The 23300-nt window shown below is 41.9% G+C and overlaps 1 protein-coding gene across 1 annotated transcript in view; it reads left to right on the top strand.

Moving 5' to 3' along the window:
- TSC22D3 (TSC22 domain family member 3) overlaps nucleotides 1-23092 on the top strand; it is a 228365-nt gene extending 205273 nt beyond the window's left edge. The window contains exons 2-3 of the mRNA XM_033945892.1: nucleotides 17401-17452; nucleotides 21619-23092. Coding sequence (XP_033801783.1) covers nucleotides 17401-17452; nucleotides 21619-21852 — 286 coding nt within the window. The 3' untranslated portion in view covers nucleotides 21853-23092. The remainder of the gene's footprint in view (nucleotides 1-17400; nucleotides 17453-21618) is intronic.
- Nucleotides 23093-23300: the final 208 nt, after the last annotated feature.

The raw sequence follows: 23300 nt of genomic DNA, 5'->3' as shown, positions 1-23300 counted from the left end.
TGGACTTCTAGCAAAACTTCCTTGGGTTTATTAACGTGCAAACCAAAACATCACTGCATGCACATTTGTCACAGGGCCCAGTCATTGAGTTCACAGTATATTACATAAGTCCCAGGCACGCTGGATGTGCCTCGGCCTGTGACTGTCCATATTCCTCAGTGCATTGAAATCATACACAAAAAAAACAGAAAAAAAATGCTTCTGCAGCCTCTTCACTGCCTCCGTAGCGTCCCCTCTCAGGACTCAAACTTCTCTCCAACCCAAGCTGGTTTACTACTTCACAGCTGAGCACAACAGGTGTCAGCAAGCTTTCCCCTATACTTTGTAAAGAAAAAGAAAACGTTTTTGGCTTTTATTATTTTTCTTCTTTCTCTCCTAGTCCCTCCCTTTGAAGGACGTTCACAACCTGAACCCAGGTTGTGTGGGTAAGCCTCCCTTATGCTAAAGGTCATCTCGCCCACCCGAACATGCCCATAACATCCAGAACTTTAATTCAAAGGGCCCTTAGCAGAACTGAGGTTCAAGGAATTATTTTGGCATTACTTAATTAGGCCCTGCTGCCATGCCTTTTCCCGCTCAAGACTCCATGTCCATGTCTTCCTCAAACATGTATTCTCCAGAGCCTTCCTCACTGAGCATTTCCCAGGCTGGCTCCAGGGGATTAGGGCTCTCTGTGAAGTCCTGCACTTCTGTCTGTTCCTCCCCTCCCCCTCTCTGGATGCCTGCCACCTTCTCCAATCATTTTCCCCTTCAGGAACCACCTCCAGCCCCTCACCCCAAAATGTGTTAGGAAAGTGATTGTACTTCCTTGGAGTTAATCTCTCTCCCCGGGTGGGCTGGCGTCCTGGGAACTTTCTGGGCTGGCTCGGGGAAGAAGGGAGATAGCAGTTTTCCTGGTTTGCAGCTGAGCTCCTACTATCAGGAACAGGTGAGCCTCCTCCTCCTCCCTGATTACTCTGCCTTCTGCCTATTTGAGGTTTGCTTGGTTGCAGGGCTTGGTGACCAGCTCCACCCCCTTCTACCTGGATTCCTCTAACCTGGGGAAAGGAGTAATAGGGACTGGCTTGTGGTTTCAGTGCCCTCCCCTCCAGAATCCTGGGCTGACTCCACCCCTGCTTTTCCCCCAGGTTCTTTGGTTGTGCTACCGTGCTGCTTTTACCAGGAGATACAGGCTTTATTTTAGAGCTTACAGCCTTAAGGGCAGTATTTCTGACTGGACCCACAGTCTTTTTACCTGTGACAGGAGCTTCCCTGTCAAAATATATATTTTTTCACATTTGTATGTATGTAAAAACTTTTAATGTAAGTTTAAATAATATCAAACCACACCAAAGATGATCACAATCACAATAGCAAAAATCCCTTTGTGTAAATATATGAAATCTTGAGACTATTGTTATAAATTAAAATGAAATAATCACCACTGGAATAATTAAATCAATATAATCAATCAATGTAATGGTGATAACAAAAATTGTTATGCGAGGGCCCTCAGTTCTTAGTGTTGGTTCACAACAACTGAACCACATGTTTGAAGGGCTATTTAGTTGCAACCCAGACAGGTACAGTCAGTGAGAACATCTCTGGACCTTTTGCATTATAAGAAACATAATCTTAATAAATGTGCCAAAATGTCAGTTAGTGTCAAAAACAATAGTCGCAAATTCAGTTCACTATAAATAATCGTCATCAACCACACCCAAATGATAAGTTTCAATTAATATTTGCTGGCATAAAATTCAAAAACATGAATCTTCAAAACACTGTGATATAAAGAAGTGGTGTCAGTAGACGAAACCCATTTGGAACAACCCATAGGAAGACCGTGGGGTGAAGCCAGAACTTACTGTTGGACCCCCTTATACTGAATTCACTCCTTATTTTTCACATATATAATTTTCTTATAAATTTTTTGAAATGCATTGTTTTGAATGAGTTTGTATTTAGTGTGATTTTTAAATCATGAAATTGGATTTAGACCATACAGTTTTGAAATAACAATCTATTAGGAGTATTTTAGTATGAGGGGCCGCTGAAAAGTTCTTAGCCCAACCAACAAAGTTGGGGGCAGTCTTCATCGAGGGCTATACACTTAGGGCTCCTTTTACAAAGGTGTGTTAGGGCCTTAACGCGCAGAATAGCACGCGCTAAAATGCTGCGCATGCTAGCCGCTATTTCCTCCTCTTGAGCAGGCGGTAGTTTTTCAGGTAGCGCGCCCTAATCTGGTGCGTGCGCTACAAACGCTAGCGCACCTTTGTAAAAGGAGCCCTAAGTCCAATGATTTCCCACTTTTTTGTTCCATTGGAAAAATACGGAAAGAAAAAGTGGAAATTTGCTGTATAGCCCTCGTTAGAGACTGCCCCAACTTTGTTGGTTGGGCTGAGAATGTTTCAGCGGCCCCTCGTAATTGGGGTTTAGCTAATATCCTCCTTAAATGATTTTTCCTTAGGGTTTTCTTTGGTTCCAGAAAAAGGAGGACAGATTGAGACATCCAGATTTGACTTCCATTGAAAGCAATGGAAGTAAAACCCAGATGTCTGAATCTGCCCTCTTTTTTCTGGAGTCGTATGGTAAGCCTAATTATGGGATCTGCAGCACTAAATTCAATGGATAGAATTAGTGACTACAAATACCTCAGTACTTTAGAATGTCAAATCAAAACAAGGCCTGGCCAACAAGTCTTCCTTCCGGAGTGGGTAACTTGGTAGTTATGTATAATGCACCAAGATGGTGTTGTTAGAAATCCAACTTGGTCTTAAATCTCCATCCATTTGGCAGCTTTGAGACTGGATAGGTTGTAGGGCCTTTATCTGCCTTCATTTTTTCTATTTATTTCCTCTTTGGGTCAGCACCATGGCAGTGTTTAGTCTGTAGCTGTTCAGCCTCTCTAGGGACTAAAAATATAGTTTATTTTAGCTCTTGGATACTTCCCGGGGGGCGTGGGGGGTAGAGGTCTGAATGTCTTACATCTGGAAACTAGCAGCCTCAATTATTTTCCTAACATTGTCTCTGGAGCCGTCTTCTAAACTGTAACATAAGAAATGTCACCCTTAATTATAATTAGATCCAGACTACAGCCTTATGTTATCATGTTAACCTGACCATGCACCTGTGTTATTACCATACCAACCCCTAAGTGAAATCTTTCATTTCTTTCAGAGTGCCAAGCAGACACAGCTCTCCTGCAACGTGGCAGTAATTAAGACTCCAGGGGATGGAAATAGTTTGGGAACACAGAAAACATTGAAAAATGAAGGCAGCTAAAGGCCATATGGACTATCCAGTCTGCCTATCCATGCTGCCTATTCTCCCTTCCTCTCCCTTAGAGATCCAATGTACTTATCCCAAGCTTTCTTGAATTCAGATACAATTTTCATCTCCACCTCCGCCAGGAGGCCATTTCACACATTCACCACTCTTTCTGTAAAAAAGTATTTTCTAGGGTTACTTCTTAGTCCATCCCCTTTCACCTTCATCCTATGTCCCCTTCATTCCAGAGCTTCCTTTCAATTGAAAGAGACTCACCTTAAGCACATTTATGCAATGTAGACATTTAAATGTGCCTATCATATCTCCCCTAGCCCGTTTTTCATTCAAAGTATACATATTGAGATCTTTAAATCTGTCCTCTTGGCACCTTATGAACACTGTCCTCTGAAAATCGTGCAGGATCTACCACGTCTCCATTTCTACTGCGTTTGTCTTCTGTGGTCCTGTCCTCGGCCCTTCAATTGTGAACACAAAACAGAACTATTTGTTAAGCAATTCAGCCTTATTTTTATCAGCTTCTATATATCCCTCCCCTTCACCTTTGAGTCTCACAATGCCACATTTGCACTACCTTCTATCACTAACATATCTAAAAAAATGTTTTGTACCCCCATTTTACCACATTGGCTATTTTATCTGACAGTTGCATCTTTGTTTTCTTGAATACTCGACCAGCTTTTCTTAACTTCCATATAACTAAAGCCCACCTGATGTCAGAGGGTCTCATGTCCTTATGCCCTCAGCCTTGTGTCTAATTGCTTCTGTGGCAGATGATATGATGGTTCCAGGGAACATTGTATGCCTTGGACGCCTGCAGCCTGGGTTAATTTTGCAGTCCACCTCTACTGAAAAGTTATGTATTTATTTATTTTAATATTTATACACCACATATAATCTAAGTGGTTTTACATTCAGGTACTCAAGTATTTCTCCCTATCTGTCCCGGTGGGCTCACATCTGACTAATGTGCCTGGGGCAATGGAGTGTTAAGTGACTTACAGAGAAGATGACCGATGACCTGTGGTGCTCAATGTCTTTTCTTGTAGTCAAGACTCAACACGTATGTGTTTCGGCCATCAGGCCTGCCTCAGGAGTCTGAGCCTCAATGCAGAGTTGTATGTCGTGATTATGGAACTTAAATCAAATATTCAATATTAATCAAATATTGGTTATTGGGACATGACTTGATTTTGGCAGATATCGGCTAAAATAATTGCTGAGACACTACAGATATCCAAGGAACAAATTGGATGTATAATCCATGAGTAGCTGGGTATACAGAAGCTGTCAGCCAAGTGGGTGCCCAAATGTTTGAATGCTGACGAGAATTGATGTTGAGTGGACATTTCCAAGTTGATTTTGCAGTATTTTCAGTGAGCTGGTGTTAACGTTTTGGAACGACTACTTACTGTTAATGAAACATGATTACACCACTATGATCTTAAAATAAAGCAACAGTCCATGCAATGGTGGCACTCAGGTTCTCCAAGGCCAAAGAAATTCAAAACCCAAAAGTCAGCAGGAAAGGTCATGGACATAGTGTTTTGGGATCAGGAAGGTGTTATAATGACTGACTATCTTCCAAGGGGCCAAACAGTTAACGCATTACTTTAGCATTTGTATTCTGCCAAAGCCCTTATAAGTTCATGGTGGATCACAATGAACGAACAACCATTAATCCCATAGGAAATTCAAAATCCAGCAAAAATGAAGACTCTGTAGAGATGGTGATGTTCAAGATGCAGGTTTTAGTTAAAAATGTGCAATTTGATAATCCAAATAAAATATATCTAGGACCTAAATCATTGAGAGGTGTCTTCCTCAGGGGTCCTATAAATGACAATTTAATGGATGTAATCTCACAATATAGGATCACAATGACTTCAACTACTGGAAACAGACCCAGTTAAACATAGTATATTATCAAATTCCTTGAAATACAATAAACACAAATCATAATCAATTTCAAGATAGAAATCTCTTAACTAAAAATGTTTTTTAAAAGCTTCCTACAAACTGTATAATGGACTTCCAGGCTAATTAAAAATGGTAAATTATTCCAGATTAGAGTTGCCATTGTGTAAGTGACCTAATTTGTTTTGGGGAGGGAAAGTGAAGGTAAAACTGCTTCCTTACAACATGTCCTGATCTACCTACTGAAAAGGAGACAGCAGATATGATGGCCCCAGACTATATAAAATATTTAAAAAACCATTATGCAAAGCTTAAAATTTATCCTTGTGTGTATTGGCAACCAATGTAATTTAATAATCCAGTAAAACCTTGGTTTGCGAGCATAATTCATTCCTGAAGCATGCATGTAATCCAAAGCACTCATATATCAAAGCAAATTTCCCCATAGGAAATAATGGAAACTCAGACGATTCGTTCCATAACCCCAAATCTTTAATACAAAATACTATCACGTACTTGTATTGCAAGACCTTACTTGTATATCAAGTTAAAATTTAATAAAATTTTATCTAATCCAAGGTTTTACTGTATATGATGTAATTCTGTCATATTAAGAGATTAAAAAGATCACCCTAACTGAAGCATTTTGCACATCCCAGGTATACTATATTATAATAATCCATCAAAGAAAGTATAAGTGATTATATAATTGCAAACACTGCTGTATCACTGCAAACACTTATATAATTGCAAAAACTGCTGTATCAAAACATTTAAATACTACCCGCAATTTCCTTAAGAGGTCAAAAGCTTTCCTACTAAGCAATTTAATCCGATGTTCCATAGTCAATAAATTATCCGATTGAATTCCCAAAGCTCTAGTTTGCATATCAAAGACATAATTATTCTGACCTACAATTGACAGCCAATCTGATCTGGCTAGATCCTGAGAACCCAACCAGAGACTCTTCGTTTTTTCTATATTTATTTTTAATTTGTGGGTTGATGCCCATTGTTCTATTGTGTTAAGCACTGTTTTCAATAAGATCCAATCTAAATCTGCATTGCCAATAGGTAACAGATTATTAATGTCATCTGCATAAATATAACTAGATACATTATATACTTCCAATGCTCTATCCAAGGATTGCATCATAACATTAATATCGGGGAAAGGGGCAAACCCGGTGGTACCTTACAACCTGTTTTCCAACTAGTAGAAAATAGACCATTCATTTTAACCCTATATAATCAATGAGACAAAAAGCCACTTATCCAGTTTATTGCAACCTGTGTGCCGCGAGACGCCGGCAAGGAGAAGAGGCACCGGCGCTGGCTGACTGCTTACAGGACATGCCTCTCACAGCGAGAGGCATGTCCTGTAGGCAGACATCCAGTGCCAGCGCCTGCGCCTCTGCTCTGCACCTCTCCTTCTCCAGCACCCTTCCCCCACCGGCAATAATAGAAAGCTCAGGGCTGTGGCTGGACAGCATCTGGGCATGGACGTCGATTTGATAATATCCATGCATTTCCAGATGCCCTCCAGCCACAGCCCCACATTTAATATGCCGTGGCTTCAAAACGTTTGTGGCACACTGCTCTAAACCCCATTTTTGTAATATAAGTAAAAGTAAATTATGATCAACAAAGTCAAAGACTCTAGAGCAGTGGTAGGGAACTCCGGTCCTTGAGAGCCGTATTCCAGTTGGGTTTTCAGGATTTCCCCAATGAATATGCATTGAAAGCAGTGCATGCAAATTCATTGGGGAAATCCTGAAAACCTGACTAGAATACGGCTCTCGAGGACCGGAGTTCCCTACCCCTGCTCTAGAGAGATCAAACTACAGTTTGATCTCTCTAGAGCAGATGCCCTCCATGGAGCAGATGCCCTCCATGGCTGGAGGGCATCTGGAAATTAATATAGCATTCTGACCTTGACTAAGTAATGATCTGCCTTTAGCCACTAGCAAAGCAAAGTCTCAGTACTAAAACCAGACATGAACCCTGATTGAATTGGATGCAATAAATCAAATATATCCAAATATTCTGTCAGTTTCATTGCAACCCAACCTTACATTATCTTAGTAAACAATGGTATTGAAGCTATTGGTCGATAATTTGTGACATCTTGCATCTTTTATTTTTTATTATTGGAGTCAATATTATATTCCCACCAGACACATAAATACATTACTTTGCAGCTCTTCATTTAACCAGTCTGTTATGGCCATTAAGAAAAAAGGTGGACAGCTTTGGAGTAAATGAAGTGGACAAGAATTTAGCATGCAGAAAGACTTAGCATATTTATTGAACAGCCTTTCTGCCTATTGATTGATGGCTACCTCAAAAGTGTTCCAAATTCTATTCACAGGAATTTCTGAATTTCTCACCTCCTCTCAGAATGATAGAGATGCTGATCCCAGTATGATCTCTTTTCTTAATTTTTCCACCTTTGATTTAAAATAATTTGCTTAATCATTGGCCGATGGATGTTTAAAATAATATCTGTAGTTATATCATTAACTAACCCCCACTTTTAGAAAAGCACGATAATGGTTTTTGGTGCAGGCCAGCGTGCTGAATGCTCTGCACTGCTTCCGACACTCATAGGAGCTCTGAGTGTCAGGAGCAGCACAGAGCATTCAGTGCATTGGCCTGCGCTAAAAACCACTAGCGTGCTTTTCTAAAAGTGGGGGTTAGTTAATGATATAACTACAGATATTATTTTAAACATCCATCGGCCAATGATTTAGCAAATTATTTTGAATCAAAGGTGGAAAAATTAAGAAAAGAGATCATACTGGGATCAGCATCTCTATCATTCTGAGAGGAGGTGAGAAATTCAGCAATTCCTGTGAAGTTAAGTAGTATATCATGGCAAATAATCTCTTATCCATATACTTTACTCCAATATAATTTGAGTAATAATCTTTCCCGGCTAATAACTTCTTTTTATAATTACGAATCATAACTCTCCAATTAACTCTAGCTTCCACAGTTTCAACTTTTTTTTCCTATACCTTTGCAACTTTCACAAAGATTTTCTTTTCAAACCAAGTTTGATCCAAAATAGACATACTCCTTGAATTCCATGTTCTAATCATTTCAACACCTGCATTCTCACTATATAATTCTGTAACTTTTTGCCAGAACAGATTCTGATCTATGTTTCCTCTTGAACAACTTTCATGCTTTACTTTACTTTTATCCTTTAAAGACCTTTCTTTCCAATTAATTATGAAATTCAGCACAATCTGATCATATTACTTTGTCCCAACCATTATTTCAATAGGAAATAGGGTCTGAAGAATGGTTGGAAAACGAAAACAAATCCAAATGGTGACCCTTTTCACGTGTTATAATAGGTTCATGTGCAGAATCCTACTGTAACTTGCTGTGCCGATTAAAGGAGGCATTGAAAGAAAAAAAGAAGTTACCTGCTCACAAGGCTGGCAAATAATGGATGTTTTGATGCAGTTGGCATTTCAGTTCATAGACCATTCACCCTACTAACCAGATCTTGCTCTATCTCACTATTTTCTGTTTCCAAACCTTAAAAAGAGTTTGAAAGGGCAACATTTATTTGAAGGGATGAATGAACATGACGGCAGATAAAGGCCAAATGGCCCATCTAGTCTGCCCATCCGTAGTAACCATTATCTCTCTCTCTCTGAGAGATCCCCCATGCCTATCCCAGTTGATATTGTATATTTGGATTTTCAAAAGGCATTTGACAAAGTACTTCATGAAAGACTTCTGAGGAAATTAGAAAGTCATGGGATAGGAGATAATGTCCTATTATGGATTAAAAACTGATTGAAAGACAGAGAGTAGGTTTAAATGGTCAATATTCTCAATGGAGAAGGGTAAATAGTAGGGTTTCCAGGGGTCTGTGCTGGGTCTGCTGCTTTTTAACTTATTTATCAATGATCTAGAGATGGGAATAACTAGTGAGATAATTAAATTTGCTGATAACATAAAGTTATTCAAAGTTGTTAAATTGCAAGAGGATTGTGAAAAATTTCAAGATGACCTTGGGAGACTGGGTATCAAAATGGTAGATGATGCTTAATATGAGCAAGTTCAAAGTATGCATATAGGAAAGAGGAACCCAAACTATAGCTATGTGATGCAGGGTTCCATATTAGGAGTCACTGCCCAAGAAAAAGATCTAGGTGTCATCATTGAGGATACATTGAAACCCTCGGCTCAATGTGCGGCAATGGCTAAGAAAGCAAATAGAATGTTAGGAATTATCAGGAAAGGAATGGAAAACAAAGATGAAAATGTTATAATGTTGTTGTATTGCTCTCTTATATAGCCATACCTTGAATACTGTATGCATTTCTGGTCACTGTATCTCTAAAAAGATATAGCAGAATTAGAAAAGGTACAGAGATGGGTGACAAAAATGTTAAAAGGGATGAGACGACTTTCCTAGGAGGAAAGGCTAAAACAGCTAGGGCTCTTCAGCTTGGAGAAGAGATGACTCAGGGGAGATAAGATAGAGGACTATAAAATACTGAGTGGAGTGGAACGAGTAGATGTGAATCACTTTTTTACTCTTTCCAAAAATACTAGGACTAGGGAGCATGCGATGAAGCTACTTAGTAAATTTAAAACAAACCGGATAAAATATTTCTTCACACATGTAATTAAACTCTGGAAATCATTGCTGGGAGAATGTGGTAAAATCAGTTAGCTTAGCAAGGTTTAAAAAAGGTTTGGATAAATTCCTTAAAAAGAAGTTTATAGTCCATTATTGAGATGGCTTGGGGAAATCCACTGCTTATTCCTAGGATAAGCAGCATAAAAGCTGTTTTATCACTTGTGATCTGGGTTGGCCACTGTTGGAAGCAGAATACTAGGCTTGATGGACCTTCAGTCTGTTCCAATATGGCAATTGTTATGTTCTAATTTTTGAGTGATTTGGAGGCGATTGCAGCAGCAGAGCAGTGTTTCATTGACCAGACATCAGAGTATTTTTTGGAAGGGTTACAGAAACTTCAGGCATGATGTGCCAAGTGTGTTGAACATAGGGGTGAATATTTGGAATAAAAAGTTTCATGGCTCCAAATCATTCCCTTCTTGGTTGGGCTGAGAACTTTTCAGCAACCCTTTGAAAATTAGAAAAAAGTATCCAATGCAAAAGGTATGAAGTTAAGTCAGTGTTTGTCAAGTAGTATATTACTAAGTAATATCTTAAGGTTTAATATACTCATAATTTAATATACTGTCTTTCCTGAGAAGAAAACAAAGTGGTGAACAATAGACAATAAATCTAAATCTGAGAGGAAATAATACCAGTTCTGAACAGAAAGGAAGAAACTTGAAGGAAAGGGGAAGAAAAGTATATTACTGATAATATATTACTGGTAACTTATCATGGGTAATATATTACTTTTAAAATTAATAATAATAATAATCTATTTCTTATATACCGCTATTCCGTGAAGTTCGAAGCGGTTTACAATACAAGTAACCAGTGTTGGGTAAGTTACTTTCCAAAAGTAAAATAAAAGTCATCAGTTTCATTAGAAATATGAATATGTTGCAGTTACTAGTCATGTAGTTTACTGTGAAAAATAAAGTGTTACTTGTAAAAGTAATATATTACTGGTAATCAGTGTTCCCTCTAAGCTGCGCTGGCGTGCGCTGGCGCACAAAATATTGCATCGCAGCGCACAAGTTTACGTCACAGCGCACGGCGTACGGAGATGGCAGGCCGCGGCGAGAGGAGAATCGGGCGAGTTGGCGCTGGCGCCCGATATTTGTAGCGCACAGCGAAAAAAATTTTGCCCACAACACCCGCCCGCTTAGAGGGAGCACTGCTGGTAATATATTAGTAATATATTATCCCCAATTCTGGAAGTTATACTTTTTATTGTCAACTTTTGGTTATACAGTGGTACCTTAGTTTACGAGCATAATTTGTTCCAGAAGCATGCTCGCAACCCAAAGTAGTCATATATCAAAGCAAAGTGCCCCATAGAAAATAGTGGCAACGTAGACGATTCGTTCCAGAACCCAAAAGGTGGCCCAGGAGTCTGTACCTGTCGGGTGCTGAGTGCCGGGTGCTGCAGCGCCGTCTCTTCTGTCCGTCATCCGCTGAAGGACCCTGTAGTGCCGTTTCAGGGGGATGCTTCTCATGTCCGGAGAACCCCGCAGTGCCGCTTCGGAGGGATGCCTCTTCCATCCGCCGGCCATCCTTCCACGTTGATGATTGACGTTGTTTGTGATCATACGCAACGTGCAGGTGGGACGGCAATCGGCTGCATAGGCTCAGATAGAGGCTCTCCAACATGCGGAAGGCACCCGAAGTGGAAGGCTGGCCGGCGGATGGAAGAGGAATCCCCTGAAGTGGCGCTTCCTGCAGCTGTAAGTGCTCGTTTATCGGGGCAGTGCTCGGTTTGCGAGAAAAAAGTTTGCTGAATGTTTTGCTCGTCTTGTAAAACACTTGCAAACCGCGTTACTCGCAAACTGAGGTACCACTGTATACTGTACAGTATGTTATTTCACCTCTGCTTCTCTTTTACTCCTATTCCTCACACCTTTTTACCCTCTGTGTTTTTTTTTCTCCTCCCTTTGCAATATTTGAAGGGTGAATTGCTCCTAATATATAAATCCAGGTATCTTTTTAAACTATTGCCAAGCTCCTCACATCACACATTCATTATGTCATAGACTTAAAGCTATGTTTTTGTTTCACCCACTGTGGGTGACTCAGGTCACTGTGTCCTTGACTCCACCTTGGTGAGTGACACTGGTTTACAATACACACAGGAATGTGTCTGCAGCCCTGAATTCCACACCTCCATAATAATCATTAAACACTGTGCCATTATATAAATCACAGTTTGTTTAGATATTTGTAGAGCATGATCTATATCTGTACCTATATCTTTAATAGGTAGATATCAATGTTTAAAATGTATATAGTCCTTTAGGAACACAGGAGCTGGTGCTGTGGGTGCTTGAGCACCCCCGCCCCCATAATAGTACTAATTGTAACACCATTTTTCCATTCGTTTTTCATATATAATCATATACAATATAATAATATAATAATCATATACAATATAATTTATTAACAACACAAAATGGTTAACCACAAAATTAAACTACACAGGCTTGCCATAATCTTTTCTGTACTTCATTAGAATCTGTCTTCCATCACGACTACACACATGCTTTTGCAGCTCTTTAAACAGGATTAGGCTATGAGTAGTGAAATCCTAGCAGCCATTGATGTTCCATGTGTTCAAACCTGGGGGGAAGGGGAGAGGGGCTTCATTAGAAGAATGAGGGTCTTTCCCAGGTACCTGTGCTCTTATGTCTTCTGTGCCAATGCAGCCTTGGGAGATGAAGTAAGTTCTGAGAGTATGCCCAAAGGTGATCAGGCCAGCCAGAAGCTCTTGTTCCCATTCAGGCTTTGACAGATTGTTGTCCTGTGCTGGAAAGTACTTCCATAGCATTCAAGCAGTATATCTTCTGGCCGGCTCCCTTCTCCTCATTTCTACAGTGTGCTCAAAGCCATGGGCGGTGGCTCCTAAGTGCGTCCTGCGCCTGAACCAGAAGCCTTCTCGCTTGACGTCACAACGTCAGAGGGAATGCTTCCAGATGAGGCGTGGGACGCGTGAGGAGCCACTGCCTGCAGCTTTGAGCACACTGTGGAAATGAGGGAGCCGTCCAGAAGATAAAACACCTAGGGCGGCAATGAAAACGCTGCATCACACCGCGGGCCGCATAAAACAGCTAGGCAGGCCGGATTCGGCCCACGGGCCTTGTGTTTGACACCTGTGCATTAGACTATTCCTTTATGATCTCTCTCTTTCTAAAGTAAGCCTGCCAAATCACCTCGGATGTAATATCAATATTGCCGGTGTATTGTACTGCAGTTCTCTTGAGTGCCAGCTTTAACCAGACAGCAGAGTAGCCTAATAGTGCAGTAGCCTGAGAACTAGGGAAACTGGGTTCAGTTCCTACTGCAGATTCCTTGTGAGTCAAAGCAACTCAGTTAACTCTCCCTTGTCCCAGGTTCATAATAAGATTCTGCCTCTCCCCACTCCCGTCCCCCATCTGTGCTCATGCAGTCAGTGGCATAGTAAGGGGGGGCAAGGGGGCGGCCTGCCCCAGGCGCCATGTTGATAGGGGTGCTGGCACTCCTCCGCCTCTTCTTATTCCTCCCCTCCACGTGCGCTCCCCCCTTCCCTTTCCCCATACCTCTAGCTGAAGTTGTTCGCAGCGGTCAACCACATACTCTTCGTGACTCTATTGGCTCTCCCACTGACATCACTTCCAGGTGCCATGCAAATGAAGTGACATCAGAGGGAGAGCAAAAGGGGTCACGAGGAGCACATTGTTGATTGCCGTGAGCAACCAACTAGAGGTACAAGGGAAGGGATTGGGGGGTCCACAAAAGGTGGGATCAGGGACGGAGCGAGGGTAGACGGAGATGAGGGAGGGTGAGAGGAGGAGATGTCAGAGCATGGAGCGGGAGGGAGAGATGGAAGAAAAGGAAAGGAGAGAGATGCCGGGAATCAGGGAAGTGATGATGCCAGACCGTGAGGTGGGAAGGAAAGAAAGGAGAAGAGAGAGATGCCAGAGCATAGGGGAGGGGGTGGTGACAGAGAGAGAAAAACGGAGAAGTGACAGAGTTGAAATCAATCAAGTACAAAGGAGAGAAGGGGCACGGGATAGATAGTTTATGGAAGGAGCATAGAAAGAGGGAAGATGCCATATGGAAGAGAGAGAGAGAGAGAGAGAGGGTGCACACTGGATAGAAAGAGCACAGAGGGCAGTGAATGGAAGGGACAAGATAGAGGGTGAACAGTAGATGGAAGGGGTATAGAGAGGGAAACAGACACTGAATGGAAGTGTGGGGGAGAGGAAGGACAGCTGCTGAATGGAAGTGTGAGGGAAAGGGGGAGCAGATGCTGGAAGACAAAGGTAGAACAAAATTTTTCTATTTATTTATTGCTTTAGGAGACATGTATCACTGTTTCTGTGGTATTGCATTGTATGCAGAGTCCAGCTTCTTGCTGGTTCAATTTAACCTTTGTTTATGTATTTCTATTTTATCCCCCCTTTTACAAAACTGTGGAGCGTTTTTTAGCGCCAGCCGTGGTGGTAGCAGCTCTGATGCTCAGAATTCTATGAGCGTCAGAGCTGTTACCACCGTGGCTAAAATCTACACTACAGTTTTGTAAAAGGGGGAAGGGTAAGTTTGTGATGACATTCCATACTAGGCGAAGGTATTTTCTGTGTTCTGTGTGTTCGAAAGACATGGTTTTCTGTTAGGATTGACTGCAGGATTGATCTGTACTAGTCTGGCTTGTTTAGTTTTACAATGGGTGTATTGCTGTTGTACTTCTCACTGCAGTATGTAAGATGCTGACTTTTCTTAGGTACTCTTGTGTGACCTGTGGCTTGTTACTAAAAATCATGTTTTTCATACAGATGGAGGGGGGGTGTGTGCAAAAAAAATGATGGGCCCCAGGTGTTACACATGCTAGGTACACCACTGCCTGGATCGTTTATAGTAGAATAATGATTAGAACTAGAAGAAAATGTTCCTTAGACGGACGTTAGCTATCTACTGTTGTAAACAGAGAAACGCGTTGCATCATGTGGGACCGGAGCTCCTCAGCCTGCACTTCTGACTAGAATCCAGTAGGTGGCAGGCTGCGCCAGTAAGACAAAGCCCTCAGCCCTGACCAAACTGCCTCGCAGTTCCCTTGAAAGAACCTGAAAAGTCAAAACATGTTTTTGTGAAAACTTACGTAACCTTTGCAAAGGTATCGGTTTAGGTAGGGTGTTTCATAGTCTCTTGCTACAGCAAAAAAAAAAAAAAAAAAGATAAAGGCGCATGAGATAGACTCCGTGCAAGGCGGGATTACATTAATTGTTAGCTGCATGCAACTCTTTTTAAATTTTTGCTGCATCTGCAGCACCACTTTCCCTTCTAAAATATTCGGGAGAAAAAAAAAGGAGGCATTTTTGTTAAGTGCATAAACCAATTTTGTTAACGTGAGCATGAAGGGTAAAACATAAAATATTAAAAGTGTCGGTGTTCAGACATCTTTCTAGTAGACTAAAAGTTCGTGCATTTATTGACTTTTTGGTTGAGTGTAACTCCCGAAAAGTAACCAAGTTTGTGCAATAATAGTGCACCACAGTTGACCCTTTAATTTAGCACAATGGAAAAAAAATTGTTTTAAAATCTTTTTTCCATGCAAAACAAGTTGGTTTTCTTTGCTTTTTGGCCTCCCTGGCATGCGATACACATTTTGCATTGGAAAATAAAAATTGTGCAATCCAGCCATAAAACTGTTGCTTTAAAAAAATGCATTCCAAATATAATCACGTTAGATTCGGGGGGGGGGGGGGGGAGGGAATAATCACCTCTGTAAATGGGATTTTGAAATAGGCGAACATTTTGCCCTGTGTAAGTTTTCCACTAGCAGGTGAAAAACATCAAAACGAGAAAAAAATGAACGTTGGATTCGTTAGCCTCTGAACCATCAAGTACAATAAATGTACTCCATGCAAAAAAAAACCACACCAAACTGTTTTGAGACAAACATATTACATATTGTCATAAGGCGCAGTCCCGATGTGTGCCCCCATGCCCCCCCTAAATAACCAGATTTTTAATGTGGCTCCGCCCCTGAGTCGGCTGCAGCCCGAGTGCTCATATTTGGTCTTCTCTGGGATGGCGGGGGGAGGGGCGAGCTGGCAAGGGAAAGTGCTGGAGCCTTTACTGTTCCAGCCCCAAGGTTCAGGGAGGAGACAAAAGCCGCAGCCAGCGGGAGAGGAGGGGGGAGGCTCATTTGCATGCGGCGCCCTGACACCATGTGACGTCAACCGAGGTGCCTATATAGAGCGGCTGAGCACGGAAATAACCGACAATCTTTAGTGGTGCTTAAGCTAGTAGTGTCTGTATAAGCACCGCCAAGTTAGTGAACCATAGACCTGCAAACACCAGTCTTTTTTTTTTTTTTTTTTTCGTACAAACCAAAACAAATCCCAACCATAACAAGCCTTATAGCGCTAAAGCGAGACCCAGGCGGTACAAGAAGCGTGCGATCCGAGGAACGCGGAGAGCCATGAGCACCGAGATGTACAAGAGCCCCATGGAGGTGGCCGTGTACCAGCTGCACAACTTCTCTATCTCTTTTTTCTCCTCTCTGCTCGGGGGGGACGTGGTGTCCGTCAAATTGGACAACAGGTAAAAAGATCCGGTCAGCATGCGCTCCAGAAGGGGATCCGGGGATAAGGCGGCGTGCTGGAGGATGTGGGGGAGGGGGTGGCAAGTGGACACATTCTTTTTTTTATCCTGCTTTCCCAGCCTGTCCATCGCACAATTTAATGGCCCTATCACGTGCAATAATTTTCAAAGTTTTTTTTTTTAATATGTGGATTTTTTTTTTTTTTTTAAATTCTCCGGACTCTGTAGTAATTTGATTACTGCGTGAAGGAATGCTGCAGGCTAGTGATTCACTTTTGATACTGTGGATGCTGCTTTTTTTTTTTTTTTTTTTACGTTGCAAATGTGCAGAATGTATCTAATATTCTGCAAAAAAAAAAAAAAGTACCAGTGTACATGTAATAATTCCAAAATAGGATATGTGATGCATACATTACTACTACATAGACAATAGCAGACGAGATCAGCTTTGTGTCGTTTGTTGCAATAGTTAAGAATCGTGTATTGTTTCGCTGTTTTAAAAAAAAAAAAAACCACGTTTGCTTGGAAGCTAATCTTTGTTAGATCGAGCACAGTAATAATTGGCAGTTGCATCATGCAAGGGGGTTTTCTGTCTGCTCGGGCGAGGCAGGCGGCTCAGCCTAGGCAGGTTTTTCCTGGTTTGGACTGGAATGGTCGAGTCATGTGAGGTTCCCCCCTCCCCCACGTCTTCCTCCTCCTCCCTGTCTCATTGTTGTGAGAGAGGAAGCTTGGAGATAGCGGGATAGGGCGCGCTCTGCTCCACAGAATGATCATCGCCTATTAATCGAGGGGTTGCAACTTGGAAGTGGCTTCTGCTTTTAGACCAGTGGGAGAGGATGAGATTAACCCGACGTCCCCCCTGCTAGTAAAAAGTGCAAGCAAGGGCTGCGGAGGTATTTTGTAGGTGTGAGTTTAACTGCAGGATTAACCGATGTTGACGTTAGGCGGGGTTTTAACGTTTTTGTTTTTTTCCTTGTGTCTTGCAGCGCATCGGGAGCAAGCGTGGTTGCCATCGACAACAAAATCGAGCAGGCGATGGTAAGTTCATCTTTATTATGTCGTGCTTTTTTTTTTTTTTCCTGCAAAATGAACCGCATTCAGCGAAAAATGTAGAATAAAAATGAGCGGAGGTGATAACAGGGGGAATTCATCTGAAGCTCAGAATATTATTTAGGGTAGGTTAAATTACTTCTTTTGGATTCAGATGGTCTGAGATTTTTTTTTTTTTTTTAAATGGATGCAAAAAGGAGAGGGGGGGAGGTTAGTACATCTGGCCCTTTAGGTGCAGATGCGAGAGCTGTTTCGGTTTCCTGTGAAACCGAAATTCCAAGAATTTGTCCGTTTCAATGAACGTTTCTGGTATTAGAAACACCATTCCTGAATTTGCTTTTGTCAACCATCCTTGCTAAAATTCTATTAAAGAGCAAAATATTAGAAGTGTAAGCATGAGGTTCCTATGTCCCCTGCCTGATTTAGTGCTTCTGCCAAAGGTTTGTTGCTGGGCAGATTGCCCTGGTGGAGTCTACAGTTTAAGTGGCTGGCATTGCTCATTGGCTGGAGCTGCACTGCAGTGTGTGGAGAGAGAGCCTGGGAGGAGGGGGAGGGGGAGCAGGAGCCTGGGGACAGCCACACTTACATCTGTATCTATAAAGAGTACATGAACAGACCTTCCTCACTGTAAAACTGGTTCCTTGGAGAGCAGAATAAGTGAATTGGTGCAGGAAAATTTTCATATCTCTTCCCCCCCACCCACCCCTGTTTATAGACTGTTTTAGGAAGCTAGGTGTACTTATTTCCTTGCAGGGGGGTTAAGAGGCTGCTGATGAAATACAGTGTGCGGATTAGGTAGCTAGAGGCAATGCTTAATTAATTGCCCCCCCCCCCCCTCAAGAATAAAGCCATTGTTGGAGACAAAAATTGATTTGTGACCTATTACTTAGTCTGTGTGACCTTTTAAGACTATATGAATAGCCATACTGGGTCAGACCAACGGTCCATCTAGCCCAGTATCCAATCTTCACGGTGACTAATCCAAGTCACAAGTATCTGACAAAAACCCAGACAGTAGCAACATTCCATGCTACCGATCCAGGGCAAACAGTAGCTTCCCCCCATGTCTGTCGCAATAGCAGACTATGAACTTTTCCTCCTGGAACATGTCCAAACCTTTTTTAAAACCAGCTATGTTAACTGCTCTTACTGTGTCCTCTGGGAACGTGTTCCAGAGCTTAACTATTCTCTGAAAAACTATTTCCTCCTATTGGTTTTAAAAGTACAGTAAAACCTTGGATTGCAAGTAACTTGGTTTGCAAGTGTTTTGCAAGACAAGCAAAACATTTTATTAAATTTTAACTTGATAAACAAGCAATGTTTTGCAATACAGGTACATACAGTATACACACATCACAACTGAGCGATGGTTCTTCTCTCTCTGACGCTGCAGGAATGTAGTGACTGTTCTAAATGAGCAAGGTCTTGCAATGCAAGTACTGTCTTTATCTGCCGTCATTTACTATGTTACTATGTATAGTATTTTGTATTAAAGTTTTTGGGTTGTGGAACGAATCGTCTGAGTTTCCAATATTTCCTAAGGGAAAATTCATTTTGATATACGAGTGCTTTGGATTACAAGCATGCTTCTGGAACGAATTATGCTCGCAAACCAAGGTTTGACTGTATTTCCCTGTAACCTCGAGTGTACCCTAGTCTTTGTAATTTTTGATGAAGTAAAAAATCAACCAAATTATAAACATTCTACACCACTCAGGATTTTTTAGACATCAATCATATCTCCCCTCAGCTGTCTCTTTTCAAAGCTACAGAGTCCTAACCTCTTCTAATTCCACTATATCTTTTTTGAGATATGACAACCAGAATTGAACGCAGCACTCGGTGATGTTGTACCATGGAGAGATTCAGCGGCATTATAACATTCCCTTGTTTACCATCCTTTTTCTAATAATTTCTAACATCTTGTTTGCTTTTTTGACCGCTGCTACACTTCAAGCGGAAGGTTTCAGCGTATTGTTTGCAATGACGCCCAGATCTTTTTCTTGGGCGCTGACCCCCAAGGTCGACCCTAGCATCTGTTAACTATGATTTGGGTTATTCTTCTCAATGTGCATTGTTTTTGCACTTGTCCACATGAACTTTCATCTGCCATTTGGATGCCCAGTCTTCCAATTTCCTAAGGTCTGCCTGCAGTTTTTCACAGTCCGCATGTGTTTTAATAACTTTGAATAATTTAGTGTCATCTGCAAATTTAATCACTCATTCCACTTTCCAGATAATTTATAAATAAGTTAAATAGCACTAGCCCCAGTATAGATCTCTGCAACACTCCACTGTTTATCCTCCTCCGTTGAGAAAAATGGCCATTTAACCCTACCCTCTGTTTTCTATCTGATGACCAATTCCTAATTCACAACTGAACATCACCTCCTATCCTATGACTTTAATTTTCTTAGCTTCTCATGAGGAACTTCGTTGAAAGCTTTCTGAAAATCTAGGTACACTACAGCAACTGGCTCACCTTTATCCACATATTTATTTACACCTTTAAGGAAATCGAGCAAATTGATGAGGCCTTGGTTGAAACCATGCTGACTTTGTCCCATTAAATCATGTTTGTGTACGTGTTCCACAATTTTATTCTTTATAATTGTTTCCACTATTTTGCCCGGCATTGAAGTCAGGCTTACTGGTCTGTTAATTTCCTGGATCACCCCTGGAACCCTTTTTAAAAATTGGCGTTACATTGACCACCCGCCAATCTTCAAGTATTACAGACGATTTTAGCGACAGCTTGCAGATCACTAACAACAAATCAGCAATTTTTTTGTTTGAGTTCTTTCAGTATCCTGGCTTGTATACTATCTAGTCCAGATGATTTATCACTCTTTAACTTGCCAATTTGGCTTAATACGTTTTCCAAGTTCACCAAGATTTCTTTCAGTTCCTTTGCATTATCACCCTTGAAAAACATTTCCATAAGACTGGAGAAGCAAAGAATTAATTCAGTCTTTCAAAGCACAGAACAAAATAATGTATACTTACCCAGAGAAATGTCCTCTTCTCCTCTCAGAAAGAGAAATGTTCTCCTCACTGAAAGAAATCTTTTACTAACGGTCTTTATAGATACATGGAGACCAGTACCTTAAAGTGGGCCCTTTTAATCTTGATGGGAATATCAACATCTTGGGGTGGGGAGGGTTTCATCACTATCTTCTATAACAGTGATGAAAAAAAAATCTACATCTTTATGGCTCAGACCTCTTCACACGTGAAGCATTCTGGAAAATTGTTTCACTTTTCTTGCTGGGGAACTCAACTTTAGATCCCAGAATGCTCTAGGGCAGAAACTGAAGTGAAGGCTTGCCTCCTTTTCCCAGGAGCCGTGTGGTGAGGGGTTTGTGGGCACCCGGCTGCCTCAGAAGTGTTTGCTGAATCTCCAGGCCCTGTAGCAACTGGGAGGCATCAATACATTTAGAGGGAAGTTGCTGTGTAATCTGAGAAACTTAGGTTAGAATAGAGGCATGAATATAAAAATGTGTGCCGTGGTGCCTTGATTTAAGCAGAGGAGGCAACATCTTAAAAATAGTGAATTTTCCTTTAGCCCATCTCTTGTTGCTACTGTTTAAACTAGAGTGTTAATAGTGGCGTAGCTAGGGTAGGAGGTGCCTGGGGCGGAAGCACTCCCCACCTCTCCTTCTGCGCCCTCCCTTCCCACCTCTGTACTTCTTTAAGTCTTCACCAGTGCGAGCAGCTTCTCCGGCCGGCTGATTGTGCTGGCTTTCCCTCTGATGTCACTTCCTGGCCCCGTGACCTGGAAGTGATTTCAGAGGGAGGGAGGCAGGCTGGCACGAGCAGTAGGCTAGAGTAGTTGCTCACACTGGCAAAGATTTCAAAGAGGTGGGGTGGAGGGAAGGGGTGCATGGAATGGAGAGCGTAGCATGGGGGCCAGAGAGGTGCTGGCACCCCCCCCCACCACACCACTGAGTGGTAGTCCCCTCTCCCCCCAGCACTTGCAGGGAAGACTTGCTATTCTAAGAGAGGTTATTGTATGACACATAATGGAGCATAATAGATCAGAGCTGTCTCGAGACCCAGAATGCAAAAATGTGATAAAGGTGCTTCTTGATTGAGGACATACCTACCTTTAGCAGTTCTGAATTAATTGCTTGTTTTCTATGTCTATTGTGCAGGACCTGGTAAAGAACCACCTGATGTATGCAGTGAGGGAGGAGGTGGAAATCTTGAAGGAGCAGATCAAGGAACTGGTAGAGAAGAACTCTCAGCTTGAGCGGGAGAACTGCCTCTTGAAGACACTAGCCAGCCCAGAGCAGATGGAGAAGTTCCAGTCCCGGCTACCAGTGGAGGAGCGGACCTCCAACGTGACGCATTCATCCCAGGAGTGCACAGATGGCTCTGCGGTGTAGGTGGCTCTGTCCTTGATGTGGACAGAGCCACAGTACTTTTTTACTTGCTTCCTTTTCAAAGAAAAGATATATATTTTTTTCCCCTTGAAAGTATCATCTCGTCTTGGAGGACTGCCGGCCAGCAGTTATTGCTGGTGCGAAGAGATGTCCAGAGGACAGTGCCCATATGTGGCCATGTCAGCAAATAGCTTCTCAAAAGTTGTTCTTCGGAAGAGAGAGAGAAGCTATGGTGGGACATTGTGAGAGAACCCTAGTGTGGGACAGATGTCTCCAGGAATAGGGTGCTGGCACAGTCCCGCCCCAACTGGCAAGAAGAAAGGGTCTTTCAATGCTGCCAGATCAAGCAGAAGGTACTGGTAGGGGATTCCCCTATGTACCGTGCATGGATCTCCTCCCGGTAACTGGAGTATCATGATAATGGAAGGTCCTAGCTGACACTGCATTCTGTATGGACACGTATCACTTGACGAGACTGCTGTGTTCAGAAGAAGCTGCTAACAGGTTGATGCTTGGAAATCTACACAGCCTGCAATGGAGCAAGGGACAAGGACAGGGACAAGAGACTGACTTGCTCAGCTGTTCCATGTGCCACTATTTCTCTGTATGATTTGTACATACACAGGTTGTGGGGAGGGGGGCTACAACTTTCAGGAGAGAAAAAAAACAACTTGTTAGTACAACTGAAGAGCATTATTTGTCGTGTAAGGTGCAACCATTGGTTCTGGTATTCATTCTGATACTTTTTTAAAAAACATTTGTGTGATGGAAGAAGGGTGGGGGTAAGCACTTAACTCTCGATTCTGCCTGGATACATGTACCTAGTGGGAGAAAGAGAAGTAACTGGGAATGGGTCAGTGGTGACCATGTAGACTCTGCTAGAGTGACTGGTGTGTTCCTGCTGTCAAAACTTTTAAATGAATGTGTATACCAGATTTTTATACAATGGAAAAAGAAAACTTGGTGGATTAAGTTCATGAAGACTTTCAAAGGCACTTTTAAAAGCAGGCAGAAGAGTTACAATGGTCTAACATTGTGGATAGGTTTGCTGCAGGAAGCTGAAGAAGAAACTAGACTGGAACTGATTAATGCCTGTTTGATTAGAGAGCTCTGCCATGGCTCTCTTGGACTGCACAGGATTCTGTGTACCTGATATGTCTCACTGTAGCAGTATCCCACTGTGTCATCTCCACTGTATGACTCTAGGTAGATCATGCAATAAAATATACTTTTGATATATAAACTTATCTTGTATGTGTGTCATTTCTGCTGTTTGCATGGACCTTAACTGAAATGGAGGGATACCTACTCCCTCCAACTTTTATAATTAGAACTGTAAAGTATGCTTACTCTGCATGCCCTATGGCTGAGCTGTTGCCAGCCTTGTTTTATTTCATTATTCCAAAGCTTGAGCATTATGGTCTTCATTTGTCTGAGTTTGACACAAAGGC

The sequence above is a fragment of the Geotrypetes seraphini genome, chromosome 5 (assembly GCF_902459505.1).
Source record: "Geotrypetes seraphini chromosome 5, aGeoSer1.1, whole genome shotgun sequence".
Lineage (NCBI taxonomy): Eukaryota > Metazoa > Chordata > Amphibia > Gymnophiona > Dermophiidae > Geotrypetes > Geotrypetes seraphini.
Note: the sequence above shows the minus strand (reverse complement) of the source record. Positions and strands in the feature narration are given on the sequence as shown.